At 38.2% G+C, this 19,356-nt stretch overlaps 1 protein-coding gene across 1 annotated transcript in view; it reads right to left on the bottom strand.

The window, feature by feature from the left end:
- Positions 1 to 19,356, bottom strand: part of NEK10 (NIMA related kinase 10) — a 221,021-nt gene that overhangs the window by 157,797 nt on the left and 43,868 nt on the right. The window contains exons 7-15 of the mRNA XM_055321516.1: positions 16,801 to 16,842; positions 15,283 to 15,361; positions 14,069 to 14,136; positions 12,304 to 12,383; positions 10,506 to 10,592; positions 7,586 to 7,810; positions 4,113 to 4,252; positions 2,731 to 2,792; positions 838 to 915 (exon numbers count right to left, since the gene is read on the bottom strand). Of these exons, the coding sequence (XP_055177491.1) occupies positions 838 to 915; positions 2,731 to 2,792; positions 4,113 to 4,252; positions 7,586 to 7,810; positions 10,506 to 10,592; positions 12,304 to 12,383; positions 14,069 to 14,136; positions 15,283 to 15,361; positions 16,801 to 16,842 (861 nt within the window). The remainder of the gene's footprint in view (positions 1 to 837; positions 916 to 2,730; positions 2,793 to 4,112; positions 4,253 to 7,585; positions 7,811 to 10,505; positions 10,593 to 12,303; positions 12,384 to 14,068; positions 14,137 to 15,282; positions 15,362 to 16,800; positions 16,843 to 19,356) is intronic.

Here is a 19,356-nt window from a genome sequence, read left to right as displayed (position 1 = left end):
GAGTAGCTCTCTAAAACCACTGCCTGCCAGCACACAGATAACACCCAAAAATCATTCTGGGTGACAGCTCTTCAATCGGGTTGGAGGTAAACATGGTTTCTTCCTTTTCTAAAAGACTTAGGGGGAAAATATGAGCTCCACATACTGCAAAGGCTTACTTTAAATCTGATTTTAATCTGTCTAATATCTTCAGGGACACTGGCCCTCTGATGCCCACTCCCCAACAAAACAGCATGCAGGACTGCAATGTGTACCCTTCTTACCTGCGAGGCCTCATCTCCCTCTCCCAACCACACACACACACACCCCAGCTCTACTGAAAGGCCTACGCACACACTAAGCTGCCAGGATCTCACAGTTTCTCCATGGTATTCCTTCTGTGCAGAATGCCTTCCACCCTGCAGCAGATGCCATAGCTCCCCAACACATACCCCTTTAATGACTTGGCTAGGCTCTTCTCATACCCCAAGATCCATTTTATAGGCTTTCCTTTGTAAAGATGAAATGTTACTGACTGTGGTCCATGCTTAAAAATGGAACATAATTTTCCTCTTATGGTTTTCTGATACATAAGCATTACTTGTTTTGAAAAAAATAGAACTTAATGATAAGAAAAGAAATACACAAATAAAATCACCAATCCTCCCACCCAGAGAAGCCACTGTTAAGCCTTTTATATTGTTTTAACAGCATTTGTTTTCATGCCAGCCTCCCTCATCAGATATTTTTCCCTCCCGGTCAGTACAGAAACCAGCACTAAAAATTACAGATTATATTATCAAAGTTTCCCCAGATTTCAGTAACTTGATACTGAAGAACAATGGACGTGCTTATTACCTGTAATAGGTTGGTTTTTGCCGCATTCTTTTGCTTGTTTGGTAAAATTAATTTTGCTATTGTATATACACCATTTTCCTGGAAGAATAAAGGGCACATGTTACCTGTGACCAATGCCAATGCCATGGAGATACAGAAACATAAATAAGTGACTAAACAATCTCAAAAATTAATATTAGAGAAGAAATGTTAGCATAATTTTAGAATTTTGTGTAAGTTTACAGAATAGTAAATATATCAATGTAATACTTTTAAAGCACCAAAGACTACAACCACAATCTTAAAATTTCAACTGTCTTTAAAGATGATAAATAATAAAACATATCAATTTAAAGTAACTTAAATACTTTAACAAAGAGTAGAAGATAAAAAGGAACTGAGTAAAGGGATCCAAGGACCTTTGCATTGCATTTAATGCAATCCATTTTAAATGTCTAATTATGAAATCTAATTTTTCCTGGTACAGTTTGGTAGCTAAGTAATACACATAGATAAATTATTGTATAAAAGAAACTAGAAAAAATAAAAGAAACAAGAGTAATAGATGAAAAAAAAATGAATGTATGCATGGAAAGTCCAGAAAGTTATCCTTCTGGACTTACTCTAATACATACACAGCAGAATAAACAGCAAGTGGTAACTCATTGCTACTTTTCTATTACCTATTAAATATTTAATTTACTGAACTCTACTATATCTGGGCTTTTATATTATAACACTGAAGAACTTTACTTGCCTTCCTGCATTTATTCTTTAAGGCTATTCTATGAATCAGCTTTTAATTTCCCTGCTTTATATATGACAAAACCAAATCTCAGAGAGGCTAAGTTATTTTTCCAATGGCCGAGCCACCAGGTAATGATAGTAGAAAATGAACCTCAATCTGGCCAAGTCCAAATGCTCTACTCCACCACTACCCTCTGATTTACTGAGCTTCCCTTCAGGCCTCTATTCATCAGTGATCTGATCTCTTATGATTTTTTATGTATTTATGTATTTTGAAATGGAAGCTGGATATATTTGTATGGTGCTTCTATATACTACTGTAGATGTAGTGGATTGATTAGTGAATTATGCTTTGTGAAGCTGGTTTGTTGGCAATATAGATTTTGTTGGTCTGTGTTTCAGTCACTTCTAGTGGAATAACCTGATGTGTACTCTTAATTCAAGTGACTGCTATCCTCAACTCATGGTATCCTATAGGCCCCAAATTAAAGCAATTCAAAATAGCTTTAAAAAAAAAAAAAAAGATAAAACGAAGAAAAAAACAAACCCACACATAAAATAGAGGAGAAAGCAGATTAACCACAGGACAGTTCTTTCTAAGCCAAGTGAGGTAAAGGAAGGACAAGACTATATAAAATGGAATTCTAGGGACACCTGGCTGGCTCAGTTGTTAGAGCATGGGACTCCCAATCTCAGGGTTTTGAGTCTGAGCTCCATGTTGAGTGTAGAGATTACTTAAAAATAAAACATTAGGGGCAGCCCGGGTGGCTCAGTGGTTTAGTGCCACCTTCAGCCCAGGGTGTGATCCTGGAGACCAGGAATCAAGTCCCACATTAGGCTCCCTGCAAGGAGCCTGCTTCTCCCTCTGCCTGTGTCTCTGCCTCTCTCTCTCTCTCTCTCTCTCTCTCTCTCTCTTTCTGTGTGTGTCTCTCATGAATAAATAAATAAAATCTTTTTTAAAAATAAATAAAAATAAAACATTAATTTTTAAAAAAAAAATAAAAAATAAAATGGAATTCTAGGACTTAGATAAGATGTATTAAAATATCTTAAAACCACAGCATGGGATCCCAAAAGCTGTGATCTGGGATTCAGAGTTTGCCCCAAGGTAGGGTCCATGAGAAGTGATGTGGTTTGCAGCTGGACCCCAGAGAAGAGCGTTCTCACCTGGACCACCTGGTGGGCATTGGTGTCGTTGAGCACCAGCTCGGTGAGGGCAGCACAGCAGGCTGGAAGGAAAATCACCAAATGATTGTGTCTGTCATCACTGACTGCACTTTACACTGTTACATCAGTACTCTGGCTCCACAGGGAATCCTGTTAACAGAGTCACTCCTCAAAAAATGGCACCTTTCCCTCTGACACAGCTCTAGGGGACTTTCAATCATATCTAACTCTGCTCTTCATGTGCATAAACACCCCACAGCAGCCTTTTATTGGGAGCTTACTGCGTACCTGGAGGCAGCTTCACTATAATCCCCAGTGCCCAGCCTGTGCCTGGCACTTAGCAGGTGCTCAATAAATACATCTACAATGGCTACATACCGGAGTACTTCAAATATAGGATCCAAGTTATCCCTTGTAATCAGAGGATGTACTATGACTATCAGTGTTACTGATGAGAAAACTGACGTTCACAGAGATTGATAGACTAGGCCATAGAACTTGGTAAGTGGAGGAAGTCAGAAGTCCAGCTGGTCTGCCAGATGCTAAATTGTTAAATCCCACACTCTGAGCATGACCCCTCCTGCCTCCTTACAACTACCATGGCAGCCTCTGGTGACGTTCTCTACTGAGCCACTTCTTGTCCAACCAGTAATATGCAGGATCCTCTAGCACAGAGCACCCATGCTACAGGCATTACATATATACTCCTATAGTTCTACCAGCCTGCCGTCCTGCCGGCCCACCCGGTGCCTCTCTGCTCCCCTCCTATGGCTGCTGCAGGGCATCCAGCTTGGTCAGCAGCACTAAAGCTCCACTTGTCCCCAAAAGCAAGATGCCTTTGGGTGAACCTTATTCAGGTCGTGCCAAACTACCAAAAGCGGGTGCAGACATAGGCTCCTGCTTTGCTGTGGCAAGAGAGGCTCTGTCCTCCCTTAAGAGCTCACATGGAGTAAGAAGGCATTCCCTTGCTCCCAGTGGGATGGACATGCGCGTTGTAGAATTTCCCTTAAGGAGGGTACCTGAGGTCTAGAAAATATAGGGACCGTGATTCTGGCCACAAAGTGAACTGAGTTCTCTAATCCAGGTTCACCAGTAATAGAGCTAATATTCTACTCTCTTTATATCTGACCCGTGTGCTGACTTCTAAATGTGTTCAGAATGTAAAAGGGAGAGAGAGGATTGTGATATCACTCACCTGCAAGTCCAAGACGGATATTGGGAAGTTTCAGGTATCTACGTGGATTTAACTTCACATTTTTTAAAACTTATAAATTGTGCCTACTTAATATTATCACACAAACAGAATAACAAATTATAGAAAATAATAAAATAATATGTTAAACAGTATCAAATACTAAAACATAATAATGTGATATAATTACCTGCTTGAAGAGAAAAAGTGTTTTCTTGTATTTCCCGGGGGCTTAAATCTTCTGACAAATGAAGCTGCTGGATTCTGCCCGCTGCATTTGCACTGGACAGGCTGCCGATGGAAGAGCGATCGGAAACAAAATTTCTGTCTCTGAAAAAGGAAAGTTAATGCGCAATTTATCAATTTTCCTTCATGGTCAGTGCTTTCTGGGTCCTGTTTAAGGATGGTTTGCCTCAGGGATCCCCGGGTGGCCCAGCGGTTTGGCGCCTGCCTTCAGCCCAGGGCATGATCCTGGGGACCCAGGATCGAGTCCCGTGTCAGGCTCACATGGAGCCTGCTTCTCCCTCTGCCTGTGTCTCTGCCTCTCTCTCTCTCTCTCTCTGTGTCTCATGAATAAATAAATAAAATCTTAAAAAAAAAAAAAAGGTTTGCCTTCCCCAGGCCATGTTCCCGCTATGTTATCTTTATTGTTTCACCTTCCAATCCACCTAGAATGGATTTCTGTGTGTAGTGTGAAGCAGCAGTCCTTTCCTTCCTTCATTCCTGCCTTCCCTCCTGCATCCTTTTATGGTTACGGAACTAACTCAGCACTATTTATTGAAAACTCTGTCATTTCCCCCACTGCTCCACATGTCCACCATTGTTTTTTTTTTTTTTTTTAAGATCTTATTTTTAGGTCATCTCTACACTCAATGTGGGGATAGAACCAACAACTCTGAGATCAAGAGTTGCATGCTCCATTGACTAAGCCAGTCAGGAGCGCCCCCACCCCCTTCACCTTTGTTTTTGAACTCTACCAATTCACCCAACTACATTTCAGTATTCATCATTCTGAGTTTTCTTTTTCCAAGCAATTCCAATCTTACTTTATTTTGATAAAGGTCTTTTCTATCTATGATTTTTTTTAATTCTTTTGCTTTATTCTCTAACCTAAGATATCAGTTATCCACAGGTTGAAAATTCATGGTCTCCTTCATTTTAAAATGGTTCTCATTCCATTGTCTTTTTCCTCCACGTTATGTATAAATTTTTCAAGCATGCCCTTCCTTGTACTAATTCCAGTTTCTGTCTGGTGTGCTGATGAATGTCTTAGTTCTGCAGATTATTCAGTCCTTGCCTTTTTTCCTAGCTCTGCAATCTCTCTCCTCCCTGTTTTGTTATCCTAGCATCTCATCTTTAATCTCAGGTCATAAATGTCATGTTCTTTTTAACATCTTTGAAAAAATAAAGCACTTGTTTTTCTGTTTACTCAAGGTAACATCTTCCACAATAGCTTCTTTGTGTCTTTTATTGTTTTTTCCCTTTTATTTTATGTGGCTACTATATATCTTTTTCATTTATTTATTTTTTATGGCAGCAGCTCTATCTGGATTTTTTTGTGCCTAAATATAACATAGATGGAGTCTCTTTGGCTTCCCTCCCATGTCATCTGGGCCCACTAGTGTCCTTCCTTCAGTTCACACTGGAAAGGTAATGAGCTAGGTCAAAGGATAGTCACAATTGTTTACCTAATCTGTCAACCAAATTATGTTAAAACTCAAATTATAAAGAGCACTGCCCTTACTCAAGTAGTAGCCCTGCAGGAACTGCTCTGGAGCTTAGGTTTGTAGGTGAATGGGCATGAAGAGGTTTCCTGGAAACTGCCTTGACAACAATCCCTGTTCCTACTTAAGCCAGCAGACAACCTGGCAATCTCCACCCCTTGTACCAGCTCCAGGCAGCCCCGGGGCAGGCACAAGTTCTGAAAGGATATTGTTTAGCCAGCTGGGGCAATAAATTCTCCCAGAGCACTGAGACATATTTAACGTAGAATAAGTGTTGACATATATCATTTTCGCAGGGAAGAATTTTCTAACGTTACACCATAGAAATGGATTGGCAAACTGACTCTAGATGTGAAAGAACTCGTCTCTCTCAAGGATCATTACACTGTGAGCATTAGAGGAAAACTGGTGCCTTGTATTAAATATATGTGCTAAAACAGTAGGTTTTATCTCTGAAGTATTGCTTAACAATTGTAAAATTTAATGTTAACATCAAGAAAATAACTGCTCTCTAAAAGGGCAATTCATAGTTGTTGTAATAGGTGTATCGGCCACCAATAATACCCACCACTACCATCAGCATCAACATCAGCACCCTATAAATGAAAGCAAAAAATAAATAAATAAATAAAAAATAAATAATAAATAAATAAATAAATAAATAAAAACAAAAAAAATTGCTAAATGTTCAAGGAGCTAGCTTACTACACAACAGTACTAATGAAAGATTTATAATTTATACTTTTGAGATTTTTATGTGATGCCCATAAAAGAAAGTAGGGGCACCTAGGTGGCTCAGTCAGTTAAGTGTCTGCCTTTGGCTCAGGTCATGATCTCCAGGTCCTGGGATCCAGCCCCATGTAGGGCTCCCTGCTCTGCAAGAAGTCTGCTTCTCCCTCTGCTCCTCCTCATGCTCATGCTGTCTCTCACTCTGCCCTCTCTCTCTCAAATAAATAAATAAAAATAAAAACCTTAAAAAAAAAAAAGCAAGTGGATTGTCAACAGTTTATATTTTTTCCTTTGTTTTGATAATGACAGAAATTATTAATAAAGCTACTGTCCATATTTCTATAGTCTGTTCTTATGCTTTGAAACATTCCCTCCCAGAAAATGAAGTTGATAACATAAAGTTCCATAATAATTTTAGGTACTAGAACTTTCCCATTGATGGCACCAGAAGATGTCTTTATCCATTGTTTCAATATATCTAATACAGACTTATTGCAACATACTTCTAATAAATTTCAATTTGAAACTATTTTAATAACCATCCCTTCTCCATATTCAAAGCTTTGAATGTCATTAGAATTTTACTTTTAAAAGAGAGAAGACAAGATGTTAACCCACCTTAAGAGCACTGCAATGAAAATTTAGAAAGGAAAGAAGAGCAACTGGTGGACCAGGGTCAGCAACATGGCAATCATTTGATCAATAATATTTTCTCTTATTTTAACTAAGGATTATATATCTGTTCTTTAATTACAAGTTTTGCTTTCTCTTTGTAGATGAATGACATATATTCAAATGCAGGCATTTTAGTAAAATAGTAAATTTAAAGTAAAATTACAAGTAAAATTATTATACTTGTTGGGATTACAATATGTATAGAGTGTGTCAAGAAAAAAAGTGGTAAGATAAATGTTTTCTTGTGGTTGTTGGGTCTCGTTCAATCTACATCTGCAAATGGACAGCCTTCTCTATTCCCAGCACTGTAATGGAGACTGGTGATACAAAGATAAATATTTCAGGGCTCCTATGAAACTTAAAAGATAAATGCCCTGTGTGTTTGTGACAAGTATAAATGATTCTCCATAACATGAAGGACCAAAGAGCAGAAGGAAGCAAGCAAATCATGTGCCAAATCTGCCACTGAATGACAGAGTCCCCAACCTTTAGTGACTAAGGTAAAATAGGCCACAGCCTCCTCTGACTGACTCACCCTCGTAAAATATGAAGAAGCTGCTTGATGCCTCCCCAAATGCGAATTTCCACACTGGTCTCAGGGTCCTCACAAACTTGAACCAGAATCCAGACAACACTCCAGAGCAGCTTCAGGTGGTCAGAGTGGAGCAGACTGAGGAGGATGGGTATCCCCTCATAGAGCTTCACCTGCTCTTTCACCTGGGGTTCGGCACAAAGTAGGCGTAGTAACTCTGCAGTTAATCTTGAAGCGGATGGGAGGTGGGGTGAGGATGAGAATCACAGCACAGTGCGTTACTGACTTTGCATTTAGACTAGAGCTATCATCACTGCAGCGCACTAACATTTTCTAAGTCACAGGTCAACATATGTTTTCTGTAAAGGGCTGGATCACAGTATAGCATTTCAGGCTTTGGTAGCTATACAGTTTCTGTCACAACTACCCAACCAAGCCAACATATGCAAAAGCAGCCACAGATAACACATAAAAACAAATGGCATGGCTATGTGCCAATAAATCTTTATTTACAAAAACAGGCAGGGAGCCAAATATAGCCTGCAGATCATAGTTTGCTGACCACTGTTATGAGTTATAGCCTCACTATAAGCTCATTGGTCTGGTTAAAAACCTACTAACCAGCAAGTAGATATCAAGTACATACAATGGCATCTGCATTGCGCTGATGACAAAAGAAATAATAGCTCTATCATATTCTTCAGAAACTTACTATGTAGTTTAAAAAAAACAACAACAAGATACTAATACAAAATGCCAAAACCACTATAATGCAAGGAGATTAAATGCAATGTGCCTAGGGAATATCTGGAGAGTAAATTAATGATACCATCAGACACGTAGGGCTCAGCAGACCTCTAAAACATTATGATGATGGACCATCCTTAAACCTCCAGTCTTACATTCTAAACACTCTGGATAATGTCATCCATTCCCATGACTTCAAACACTCCCTCTATCCTGAGCCATGAGCTCAGCCCAGGCATCACTCTCAATCTCCAGAAGTTCTGGCCACAGGTACTCACCCCACTGGTTCTCAACTCAAAGTCATTATTCTCCTCCCCAGACTGGCTCTTCCTCTTATATCCCCATGATTGATTCATGATACCACAGTCTTTCCAATTTTCCAATCCAGAAGACAGGATCATCCAAGATATTTCCTTTTTCTTTCCCAATCCACCACTGCCAATGAAGAATGTTCAGTGCCCCCCATTTTCCTAGGCAACTGCTGAGATTAATTCTCTTACAGGTCATGCAGTTGTAACCCCACTGCTCCTCCCATTCCGGTGATCCTTGATTGTGTTCAAGACATAAGTGCCTCTGTCACTTGTCTCTCTTATCTTCTCATGCCCACATTGCTCCACAGTTCCTTCCCCCTGAGCCAATTTCCCATAGCTCCAATCCCTCCCAAACTTTTGTGCTCTGACATTCAGAACATATGTTCTTTAGCAAATAGTGTTCTTCACCTCCTTGAACTTTGTACACCAAACACCACTCCTTGCTCTAAGTGGATCTCATTGTGTGGCTATAATCCCCACTCCACTCAACCCCACACATTGCTATTAGAGTAATCTTCCCCTCAAATAAATCTGATAATGCTTAAAATCTTTCTGTAAGTCCCCATAATGCACATGAATAAAAACCACACTCTTATTTGGCACAAAAAAAGCTCATTGTGACCTAGCTAAAAGCATCTTGTTGCTTCTTCTATAAAACATAGAAATTGCTAGGGTTATTGTGCACATCAAGTGACTTGACACACAAAAATGCTTAAAGCAAGGCCTGGTATATAGAGAAAGCCAGATTAAAAATTAGCTATACATTTAACTTATCACTAACTGTCTAACCTAGTTTTCTGGTACTTTCTCTCCTGCACTCTGATACAGCTATGCCCAACCATGCAGTTCCTCTAACACATGTTAGAGGTGTCTCCATGTGGGAGCATATTCTGTTTCCACTTTTTCTCTCCTTTTGCCCAAGTAACTCCCTCTTCCTTCAAGAAACTTGGCATGACTCCTAGCTCTGACTGGGAGCTTCTGCTCTATGTTCCCAGAGTGTCCAGTGTATACATCAACCACACCACCTAAAGTGCTATGGTGAAACCTTTGACCTGCATGCCCATCCCCTCTCTTATGGTATATACTCTATCTCATTCATCTTTGGTGTTCTAACACCAGTGCAGAGGCTGTTGTCCTAGAAATGAGCTCAGGCAAGCAGGCTGTAAGTATAGTTTGTAAAAGAGGATAAAATTGACTTTAAAGAAAGGCTCAAGGGGATTTACTACGGTAAGTGTCTGGGTTCCATTACTTAGTATTTCTATCATCTGTTTTACCTCTTCAGAAAATCATGACTTACTTAACTAAATATCAAATGATGTAGGTTGCAACTCTATTAAAAACAACTTAATAACTAACTGGATACAATAATTCTTTAGAACAATATGTAGTTCATGCAAAAATGAATACATTTTAGATTCTGTTTAGAGTTATAATAGCAGGTGGTCATGAAGTAAGTCAGTAGCTATCCTAAATTTTTTTGCCTTAAAATAGAGTTTAACAATCTAATAATTTATTCAATAATCTGAAATTACCAAAAATAGAGCCACCTCAGAGTTTCTTGTTTCTTTCCTTCAAGAGACAGGATGTAAAAAAAAAAAAATATTTTATTAATAAATAAAAATATTAAAGATGTGATCAAAAGATTGATATAATTCTATTCTATGCCCAGATCTACAAGTGATGCAAGACCAAAGATGAATCAATACCCCTCTTTGCTCTAGTGTCTTTATAAAAACCTAAATAGAAAATAAATGTAAAGTAACTCATGGCATTCAGTTAATAATGTAAATAGCATGACATAATAAAAATAATAATAATCACTTTCATCGAATATATATTGTCTTTTTCCTTGTTAGCAATCCTACCTTTTGGAAAGCAAGTCATATTCATGTAAAATCATCAGCAGATTTTCTACAATGTTGAGTTCACTTATCTTCTCCCTACATTCTGGACTACAAATTGAAAATTATTAGTAACTACTAAAAACATACTTCACCATAGCCATTCATTTAATACCCTAGCTCTCATCTTATCGTGGAAAGAGAAACAAAAAGCAATATAATGGGATCCCTGGGTGGCTCAGCGGTTGAGTACCTGCCTTCGGCCCACGGTGTGATCCTGGAGTCCCAGGACTGAGTCCCACATCAGGCTCCCTGCATGGAGCCTGCTTCTCCCTCTGCTTGTCTGTCTGTCTCTCTCTCTCTCTCTCTCTCATGAATAAATAAATAAAATCTTTAAAAAAAAAAAAAAGCAATATAACTCCATGGAGCTGGGCTACATCAAATTCCAACGTTCAACAAATGCTATGTCATCAATTTAAATTTGGTTAATAAAAGTACGATGATACCATGATTCTCTTTTTCCAAAAAGAATCATAGGCTGTTCATATAAAAGTAATGATCAGCAATATTAACAAGACAAGATATAAAAATGACCTATATGGGCCTACAAAATATAATTGAATATTATTATCCATTCATAAAAAAGAAGGAAATCCTGCCATTTGTGACAACATGTAAGAAGCTGGAAGGAATTGTACTAAGTGAAATAAGCCAGACAGAGAAAGGTAAATACTGTATGATATCAATTATATGTGGAATATAAAACAAAAAACAAAAGAACTGATTGCATAGAAACAGACATTAGCATGGTGAGTGGTTGCCAGGGGCTGGACAGAGGGGAAATACAGGTTAAAGGTATAATCTTTCAGTTATAAGAAGAATGAGTACTGAGGATCTAATGTACAGCATGGAGACTGCAGTTAGTAGTATGGTATTTTATTTTTTAAAAGATTTTATTTATTATTTGACAGAGAGAGCATAAGCAGGGAGAGCTGCAGGCAGAGAAATAGGCTCTCTGCTGAATGGGAAACCTGATGTAGGATTCAATCTCAGGACCCCAAGATCATGACCTGAGCAGAAGGTAGTTACCTAACCAAGTGAGCTACCCAGGAACCCAATAGTATGGTATTTTACACTTAAAAGCTGATGAGAACACTTCTTAAGTGTTCTTATTGCATATGCACACAAAAGAGTTAAGTATGTGATGTGATGAGTGAATAAATTCTCTTGAGCCCACTAATCACTCCACACATAATGTACATCAAATCATCATGTTGTACACTTTAAACATATGCAATTATATGTGTCAATTATTCTGTATCAAGTTAAAAAATAAAAACAAAAAAAAAGCATTGATTCACTTATTGACATAAAAATATATTTAAAGCATTTATTTAAAATAATCACGACATCTATAAAAGGAACATGTTATCCAAAATTATTTAAAGAGTAAAAATGTTCCAAAATGTTTTATATGTTAGAATAAATATACAAGAGAGAACTTTTTTATGGTCAGGGAGATTTCGTTGTCAAAGATATATTGTGGTTATTTTGGAAGTACAAGTATCTGAGGGTTGGATGAAAGACGAGGTAAGTATTTCTGGTCAGGAAAAAAGAAACTGTCATTTTCCTCTCCAACTTATGTTTTAAAATGATACTTTTTCATCCAGGATCCTCTTCAATGTAGTAATGTTACTTCATGCTTATTTTTCACAAATTATAGCTAAGTAGGCAAGTAACTAGAGAAACTGATCTATTTTTTCATCTTTCCCACCTAAACTGCAATGGCAGTGGAACTGGAAAGATATTAAAATACACTTACCTTTCAGCTAAACTAGCCAGAGCCAGAAGGGCACCCAACAAAACATTAGTATCTCGGGCACCAAGTAAATTTACTAATGTCTGAAAAATGAAGTAAGAGAAAGTTTCATTGCATTAGTACTACAAGCTTCTTGAGTGGTATGTTTCTTTCAAAGAACATTGAGGCTTAACCTCAAGAGGAGTTTTATTAAACATTCATCACACCCAGCTCTTTGAAGGGGTAGGGCTCCTTCCTGCTTTGAAACTCAAGATTAGTTCCTTGTGGCCTTTCCTCACCCAGAGCAGGAAGCAAAAGGGACCAAGACACATGGCCAAGGTGTGCTCAGGGTGTCCCTTCTGTCTCTTCTGACCTCTCCCCAAAAAGAAGTAAGGAAACTAATGATAGAAACCACAATACTGGGAGCAACCAGTCATTGAGAACTCATTCTGAACCAGACACTGCAGTAGGTCCTTTCCAAGACGTGGTACTATTTATTCACCAAAGTGTTAAAACTATCTTTTTCCCCTAAACTAAGCAAGATATGTCAACATTATTAAGCACTTCATTTGCCTTTCAGATTTCTAATTGATGTTGAAAGAGCATGAATCAATGCTTCCAGGCATCATGCTAAGCAACATGACTTAGCCGGACATCTGTGCCTTATCAGTTGTCTTCTCTGAATTCCCATTAATGCAAATTCACTCCTCTTCTCTCTAGACTTTTAGAATTCAGAGTTCCCCAAAAGTGCACACCCTGACATATTTCAGGCCAGAGCTGCAAGCCGTGCAACAACTGCTTGCCTGATTTTTGGTATCTGTTAGGTCAATTTTTTCTCCTTTATGTTTTCATTCATTTTTTTATGAAGCTAACATTACCTTTATTTCTCTGATCCCCTCCTTTTATTCTTCTCTCACTTTTTTCTCTGATCTTCTAACACAATGTTCCCCAAACTTCAGTCCCTGACATATCATTCCCAGAATTTTTGCCACAACTATTTAACTCCTTAATGCTACTCAAAAATGTTCGTTGGGATCTAACTGATAATATTGGTAAAATACATGTAGTTATTGAAATGGAAAGCATTGATTTGTATATAACCTATCTCCTATACATGAGCAGCATGTGTGAACACATTTTTAGGCAACCTGCTCTAATAAATGCTTTAAAGTGGCCTTTGCGGCTATGAGAACTCAACAGATTATTGAGAGTTGACTGTAGGCAGCTACCATCTACTTATGCTATAGATATAAATTTAGTCATTTGAATAAACCTGCATCTATTCATCTTGAAATATATATATATGATTGTAATACTATACTACCTGATTATAATGTTGAACCATATGAGATTCCCTATAAACATGATAATTTCATATGGTTCAAACATATTCAACCCCATGTGCCATAGGGAATATATTTATATGTATCCACACATTTTATTTGCTCATTTATAAACACACACTTAGGGACTGTTTAAATATAGCTAGGGTTTCTCAAGCAACATTTAAATAAAGCAATGAACTTGGTTGTTATTAAGTGGCATAGGAAAAAGAAAAAAAACAGAGTTTCAGAAAACCTGTTTGCTATTTCTATATTTACACCTTAGGTCAATAAAGAATATTAAAGGATTAGCAGAGATTTACAATTCTAGGCTAGGTTACCAGGTTTGTGAACTATAATTATAAGAAACCTGATCATGGGGCTCTGACCTGTGATCCACTATCATATGTGGATGTGAACCACTATCATATGAAGCTGAAGTGCTCACTCCCTCTGCAACCACTCACCTTATGGGCTCCGCTTGTGGTGACCCATTCTCTTTGGTCTTTGACAGCAGCAAGTTTTTGAAAAATATCTATAAAAGGAAGGAAATAACTCAGCGAGGGATTCAAGCACTTAAAGGCAGCAGTATTTATAGAATCTCAGGTCTAAAGCACTAAGAGGCAAGCAGAGAAAGGACAAATGGGAAAGTAGAGAACACAAAAATAACAATGGAGGGAGGTGGAACATGATTACGTTGTTTTGATTTTTTTTACTCTGAGAATTATCTCTTAAGCTCAACTAATAATTTTTATATTTTACTATTATAATAATATGTGGAGATAGCAAAAAGGCATACAATTCCTTCCATCTAAAGTTGAATGAGTTTCTCAACATCATTACAAGTTCAACATGAAACCAACTCTTCAAAGATCCTCCCTATAAAGATTTCAAATATAAAGAGGAGAGGGAAAGCCCCTGAAGGTGAAAGGTGAGCAAGGTTCCTCAGATGAAGGGAACAGTTGTTCTCAAAGAAACTTCCTGGCGCCTAGGGATCTCCACGTACTCTCCTCTCCCTGTAACTGAGAATCAGTGTGTTGTCCTGGAAACAAATATGGGAAACCAGACAGTTCACACAAATATGGGAAACCAGACAGTTCACACAAAAATGGACCATCATCCCACTACAACAGGGGACCTACAGCTCATCAACCCTGGAGAGGATAAAGGTGGGGCTGGAAAGAACCTCCAGGGAGAGAAGATTGAGTGCCACACACCCAGACCAATGTTTTCACATTCTCTTCATCATATCAGGATCTTTTTTCTTTCTTTTTTATGTTCAGAATGTTTTAAATTTTATGAGGTAGGTATTATTATTAGCCCAACTTTATAGATGAAAAGTGGTTAACCTCTGACATCTTAATAGAAATCAGAGGAGGCAAAAACCATTTTTACTACAATCTGCCATTATGGAAGTCTCTCTTGCATTAAAATAAGCTTGCATTCAGTGAAAATCTTCAACATGAAATTGGGCTTTTCAAGTTAAGAGTTGTGATCTAATGTTTTTCTTCTGGGTATATTTTGCCACTGAATATAGCAATTAGCATGGACTCTTCTTGATCCCATAACTGTGGATGTGTACACTCACAAGCATTCACAGTATCCTTTCTCCTGTTGAAAACACCATCCTGCTCATTCAAGCAAGTGGGAAAAGTTGCCATGTCCCCATGACAACACTTACATGTCATGTTGACTAGCTTGTCCACACTATGCTGCTCTTCCCCGTAGCTGAGGTACTCATTGGCCACAATCTCCATGTACTGCAGGAGGAACCAAACCAACAAGAGTCAGAAGGAAAGAGAGTAAAAGCAGGTAAGGAACAAGATGTGTATTTCTACAAATGAGCTGTAGGTGGCACAACAGATACATCAAATAATACTCAGGGCTTCTGGGCCAGCCAGGTTCACCCAAGTGCGAAAAGGTAGCTTGAGTTTCTGGATTCTTTGCCTTCTCTTACATGCCCTGAAGTTAAGGGAGGGACCACGGAAAGATTGTATAAACTCTCAAAGTCTCAAAATGACTTGTAACTAAATAAGTTGTCTCAAAATTCAAAAAAAAACACATGAGAGACACCTAAGTCTGGGAAATGAACAAGGAGTAGTGGAAGGGGAGGTGGGCGGGGGGTTGGGGTGACTGGGTGATGGGCACTGAGGGGGGCACTTGGTGGGATGAGCACTGAGTGTTATGCTATATGTTGGCAAATTGAACTCCAATAAAATTTTTTTTAAATACAAAAAACCAGCATACACACCAATAGCAATCATCAGAATAAAATGGGTATGGGGCAGTCTGATAATCCCTCAATTATTATAAATAATTTATAATAAGAAATAGGCTGAGAAATATATACATAAATTTCTAATATTACAAGGAAAGTTAAGGTGGACAAGAGGACCTTTATGATATAATTTTATGAAAGACTACTTCATTAAATGAGGTAAACCTCCAGCCAATTTAAAAAAAAAAAATCTTAAAAACAAAAATGAGACATGTTTCAGCAATTTCCTAAGAATGAAAATATAATAAAATAAAATTGATTTAGCATTAACCTGCCATTAAACTCAATCTTCCATTAATAATACAGAATAAGCTTGTAGGGCCACAGGTTTATCATGAAAATCATCCTTTCTCTACATGGCAGAGGTTTTAGGAGAATGGACTGTTTCAACCTACTGCCATGCCTAGAAATTTTGCCTTATCATACTAATAAACTCAAACATTTGACTGGCTCAACTGTTTATCTTCCCTCAGTAGTTACAAAAGCGGAAAAATAAATCAAGTTAAGATGACTCCTCACATTCTTGTATATTTGGAAATATTTTAGAGAGCATGGAAATTTTTTTGTGAAAAAAATCATGAATATCTTCATCACCAATTTTTTCTCCCATCATTTGGTATGTGCAATGCTGCGCCTGCCAGCCAACACCTATTTCTTTTCATTACTAACTAAAGACATGTGACCTTTTATAGAACTTTCTTGTTTCAGCAGGCTGGGTAAAATTAGCTGGAACAAAATGTCATGGGTCCCTTCCTGCTCTGAGTATCCTGCCTCACACACACTTACCACCCTGCTTGCTTCTCCCCTTGGCAGGCAGCCGAAAGTAAGAAAGTCATCTGCTGTCACACACCTTTGTAATCCTTGCCCAGAGCCATGGCACTAAATGGAAAGGCAAGACCAGCCACTGCAAAGGAAACTTACCTGAGCTAGGTTTTCAATTCCACCCAAGCTATGGAGTATTTCCTAATAAAACGAAAACAACAAAACATACACAAAAGATGAGGGTGGAGGGGGAAGTATATTTTATATGTAAGTTCTTTATTAAATCATGAGATCTATATTTTTTGAAGAGCCACATTCTAACATAAATATGCAATTCTTTAGTATTTGTTATTCATACCACATTTAAAATAAACTGTTGATAAATATTAAAGTTGGGTTGAAATTAAAAGAATGAAAATATGCTCAGACCTGCAGCCTGACTACTCATTCTTTCTACTTCCCCTCATGTCATCATAAAATGCTAAAGCTGGAAAGAGCTGTTAGATATTATTCCCTCACAATGCAGATTAGAACAAATAAGACCCAAAAAGGTAAGCCACTTTGCCTAAGTGACAGGCCTGGGGAGGAAGGGAATCCACTATCACTAACTCCACCTTCCTGTAGAGCTCTGCCTAGTGTAGTCCACGGACAGAAGCATCAACCTCACCGAAGAGCTAGTGAGAAATGAAGAATCTCCTCCACAACCTGAACCTCCCTAATTGCATTCTGAATTTCCCCAAGATTCCCAGGTAATTCACAGGCAGTAAAAGTTGACTAGGATTGTACTAGGTCTCCTCCTTAAAATGAAGAGGCTAATGGTCTTATTAAACCCATACTTTTAACAAAGGTAAGAATAATCATCACAAAATGTCTCCTGATACAGGTTTTCAAAACTGACTCCCAATAAGAAGGCATTTCATGAGACTTCTGAAACTACTCTGAAAGTGATAATTAGGGAAGACAAGGGGTAGAAGGTTGTAGTAGTGAGAGGGACCAACTTGGAACTCTATTAATAGCAAATGCTCTCAGATTATCCATATTGACATTTGTCTTAAGGCAAATGTGTTTCAAGTGACCCTAACCTGTTTAATTAAAGGTGCACTCTTCTTAACACGCATACATGGAAGTCATTTGAAAAATAAATATTTAGCCATCATTCTAATTCTGGGAAATGCATGGCAATGAGTACTCCAGTGTAAGGGAGAACAATCTAATTCCACTTTGAAGTCAACTGAGTGTGCAGGTTGAAAAAAGGGTTCAGATTCTTAAGGCTTCTTGTTCAAGGTTTCCTTACTGTATGTGCAGTGAATTTGGAAACACTAAACATACACATGTTTAAATTAAGTATGAAGCAATACTTACAACTCAATTAAAAATAGTTCTGTGATTACCCACTAATTTGAATTTTCATCATTGCTACTCACTCTAGAAGAGCTATAAAGAATAGAATTTTGTATACATTATTCCTAGTTACAGCAGAATATTTTATACATAAAAAATAACATTTTAAAACAATGTAAAGATAATTAAAAAATTAAAAATATAACAATGTTTACTCAACAATTTTTTTCATTCTTATTATGAATGAGGCTCCGAAGAGGACATAACTATGCAGATGACCGAGGCCTACTTCACTGAGCTTTAGGCAAGTGTAAGGTAGATATATATACAATAGGCATTTAAGATAGAATTGGTAAGTGTTATCAAAAAGTTATGCATAAAGTGCTATGGATGTGCCAGGAGGGACATGTTATATCTCACTGAGAGGACTACAGAAAACATCATAAGGATGGTAGCCTCTGAAAAGGTTTAGAAGGAAAGATAGATTTGCTGAGAATAAATAGGTGAAAACCAGGGAGATTCCAAGCAAAGAGAACAACAGGTCCAGAGGTATGCAGAAGTTGTGCAGAAGAACATCAAGGTGTCCCATAACTCTAAGAAGCACTTCTGTAACTCCATGAAGACCATTACTGGGAATAATGTCAGAAAAGCAGTGACACCAAACTATAGGAAAACTTAGCTGTGAACCTGAATCTGACTTTTATCCTGTGGACCATGAGATCTGATAAAAACACTGTGTGAACAAGGGATGATTAGAATCAGCCATGAGGACCTCCCTCTGGTTTTTCAATGAACTAGAGGGGGAAAGAGAGCCACCCAGAAGCCCAGTTGGTTGGCAGTGGCAGTGGGCAGGAGAATGTGGAAAGGCAGAGATGGTCTATGAAGTAGTGTGATCAACCAAATATGAAGGCAGGCTGGAAGAAAAGGAACAAAGAAGAAGACATCACCATATTTGAGCCTGGGGACTGAGGGGCAGCAAGATACTATAACAGACCCAAGGGAAAAGAGAGGAAGAGTCTGGGTTAGAAAAGACTCGACTTGGAACATATTGAGCTGCTGATGGGATATTCACTTAAAAAAAGTACAAGAGGCCATGAAAGATGAAATGAGGTAAAACATCCAAATCTGGGGGCTGCTGACTTAAAGATTTAAATTTGAAGCTTGGGAATGAGAGGACACCAATGGAGAGAATAATGTTGAAATGATTGGTCATGGGGCACCTGGGTGACTCAGTCAGTTAAACGTCTGGCTTCAGCCCAGGTCATGATGTCAGGGTCCAGGGATCCAGCCCAGGGTCGGGCTCCCCACTCAGCAGAGAATCTGCTTGTCCCTCCACCCCTTCACCCACTCATGCTCACTCTCGCTTGCTCTGTC

This window comes from Nyctereutes procyonoides, unplaced genomic scaffold (genome assembly GCF_905146905.1).
Source record: "Nyctereutes procyonoides isolate TBG_1078 unplaced genomic scaffold, NYPRO_anot_genome, whole genome shotgun sequence".
Lineage (NCBI taxonomy): Eukaryota > Metazoa > Chordata > Mammalia > Carnivora > Canidae > Nyctereutes > Nyctereutes procyonoides.
This window is presented reverse-complemented; position numbering and strand designations above follow the sequence as displayed.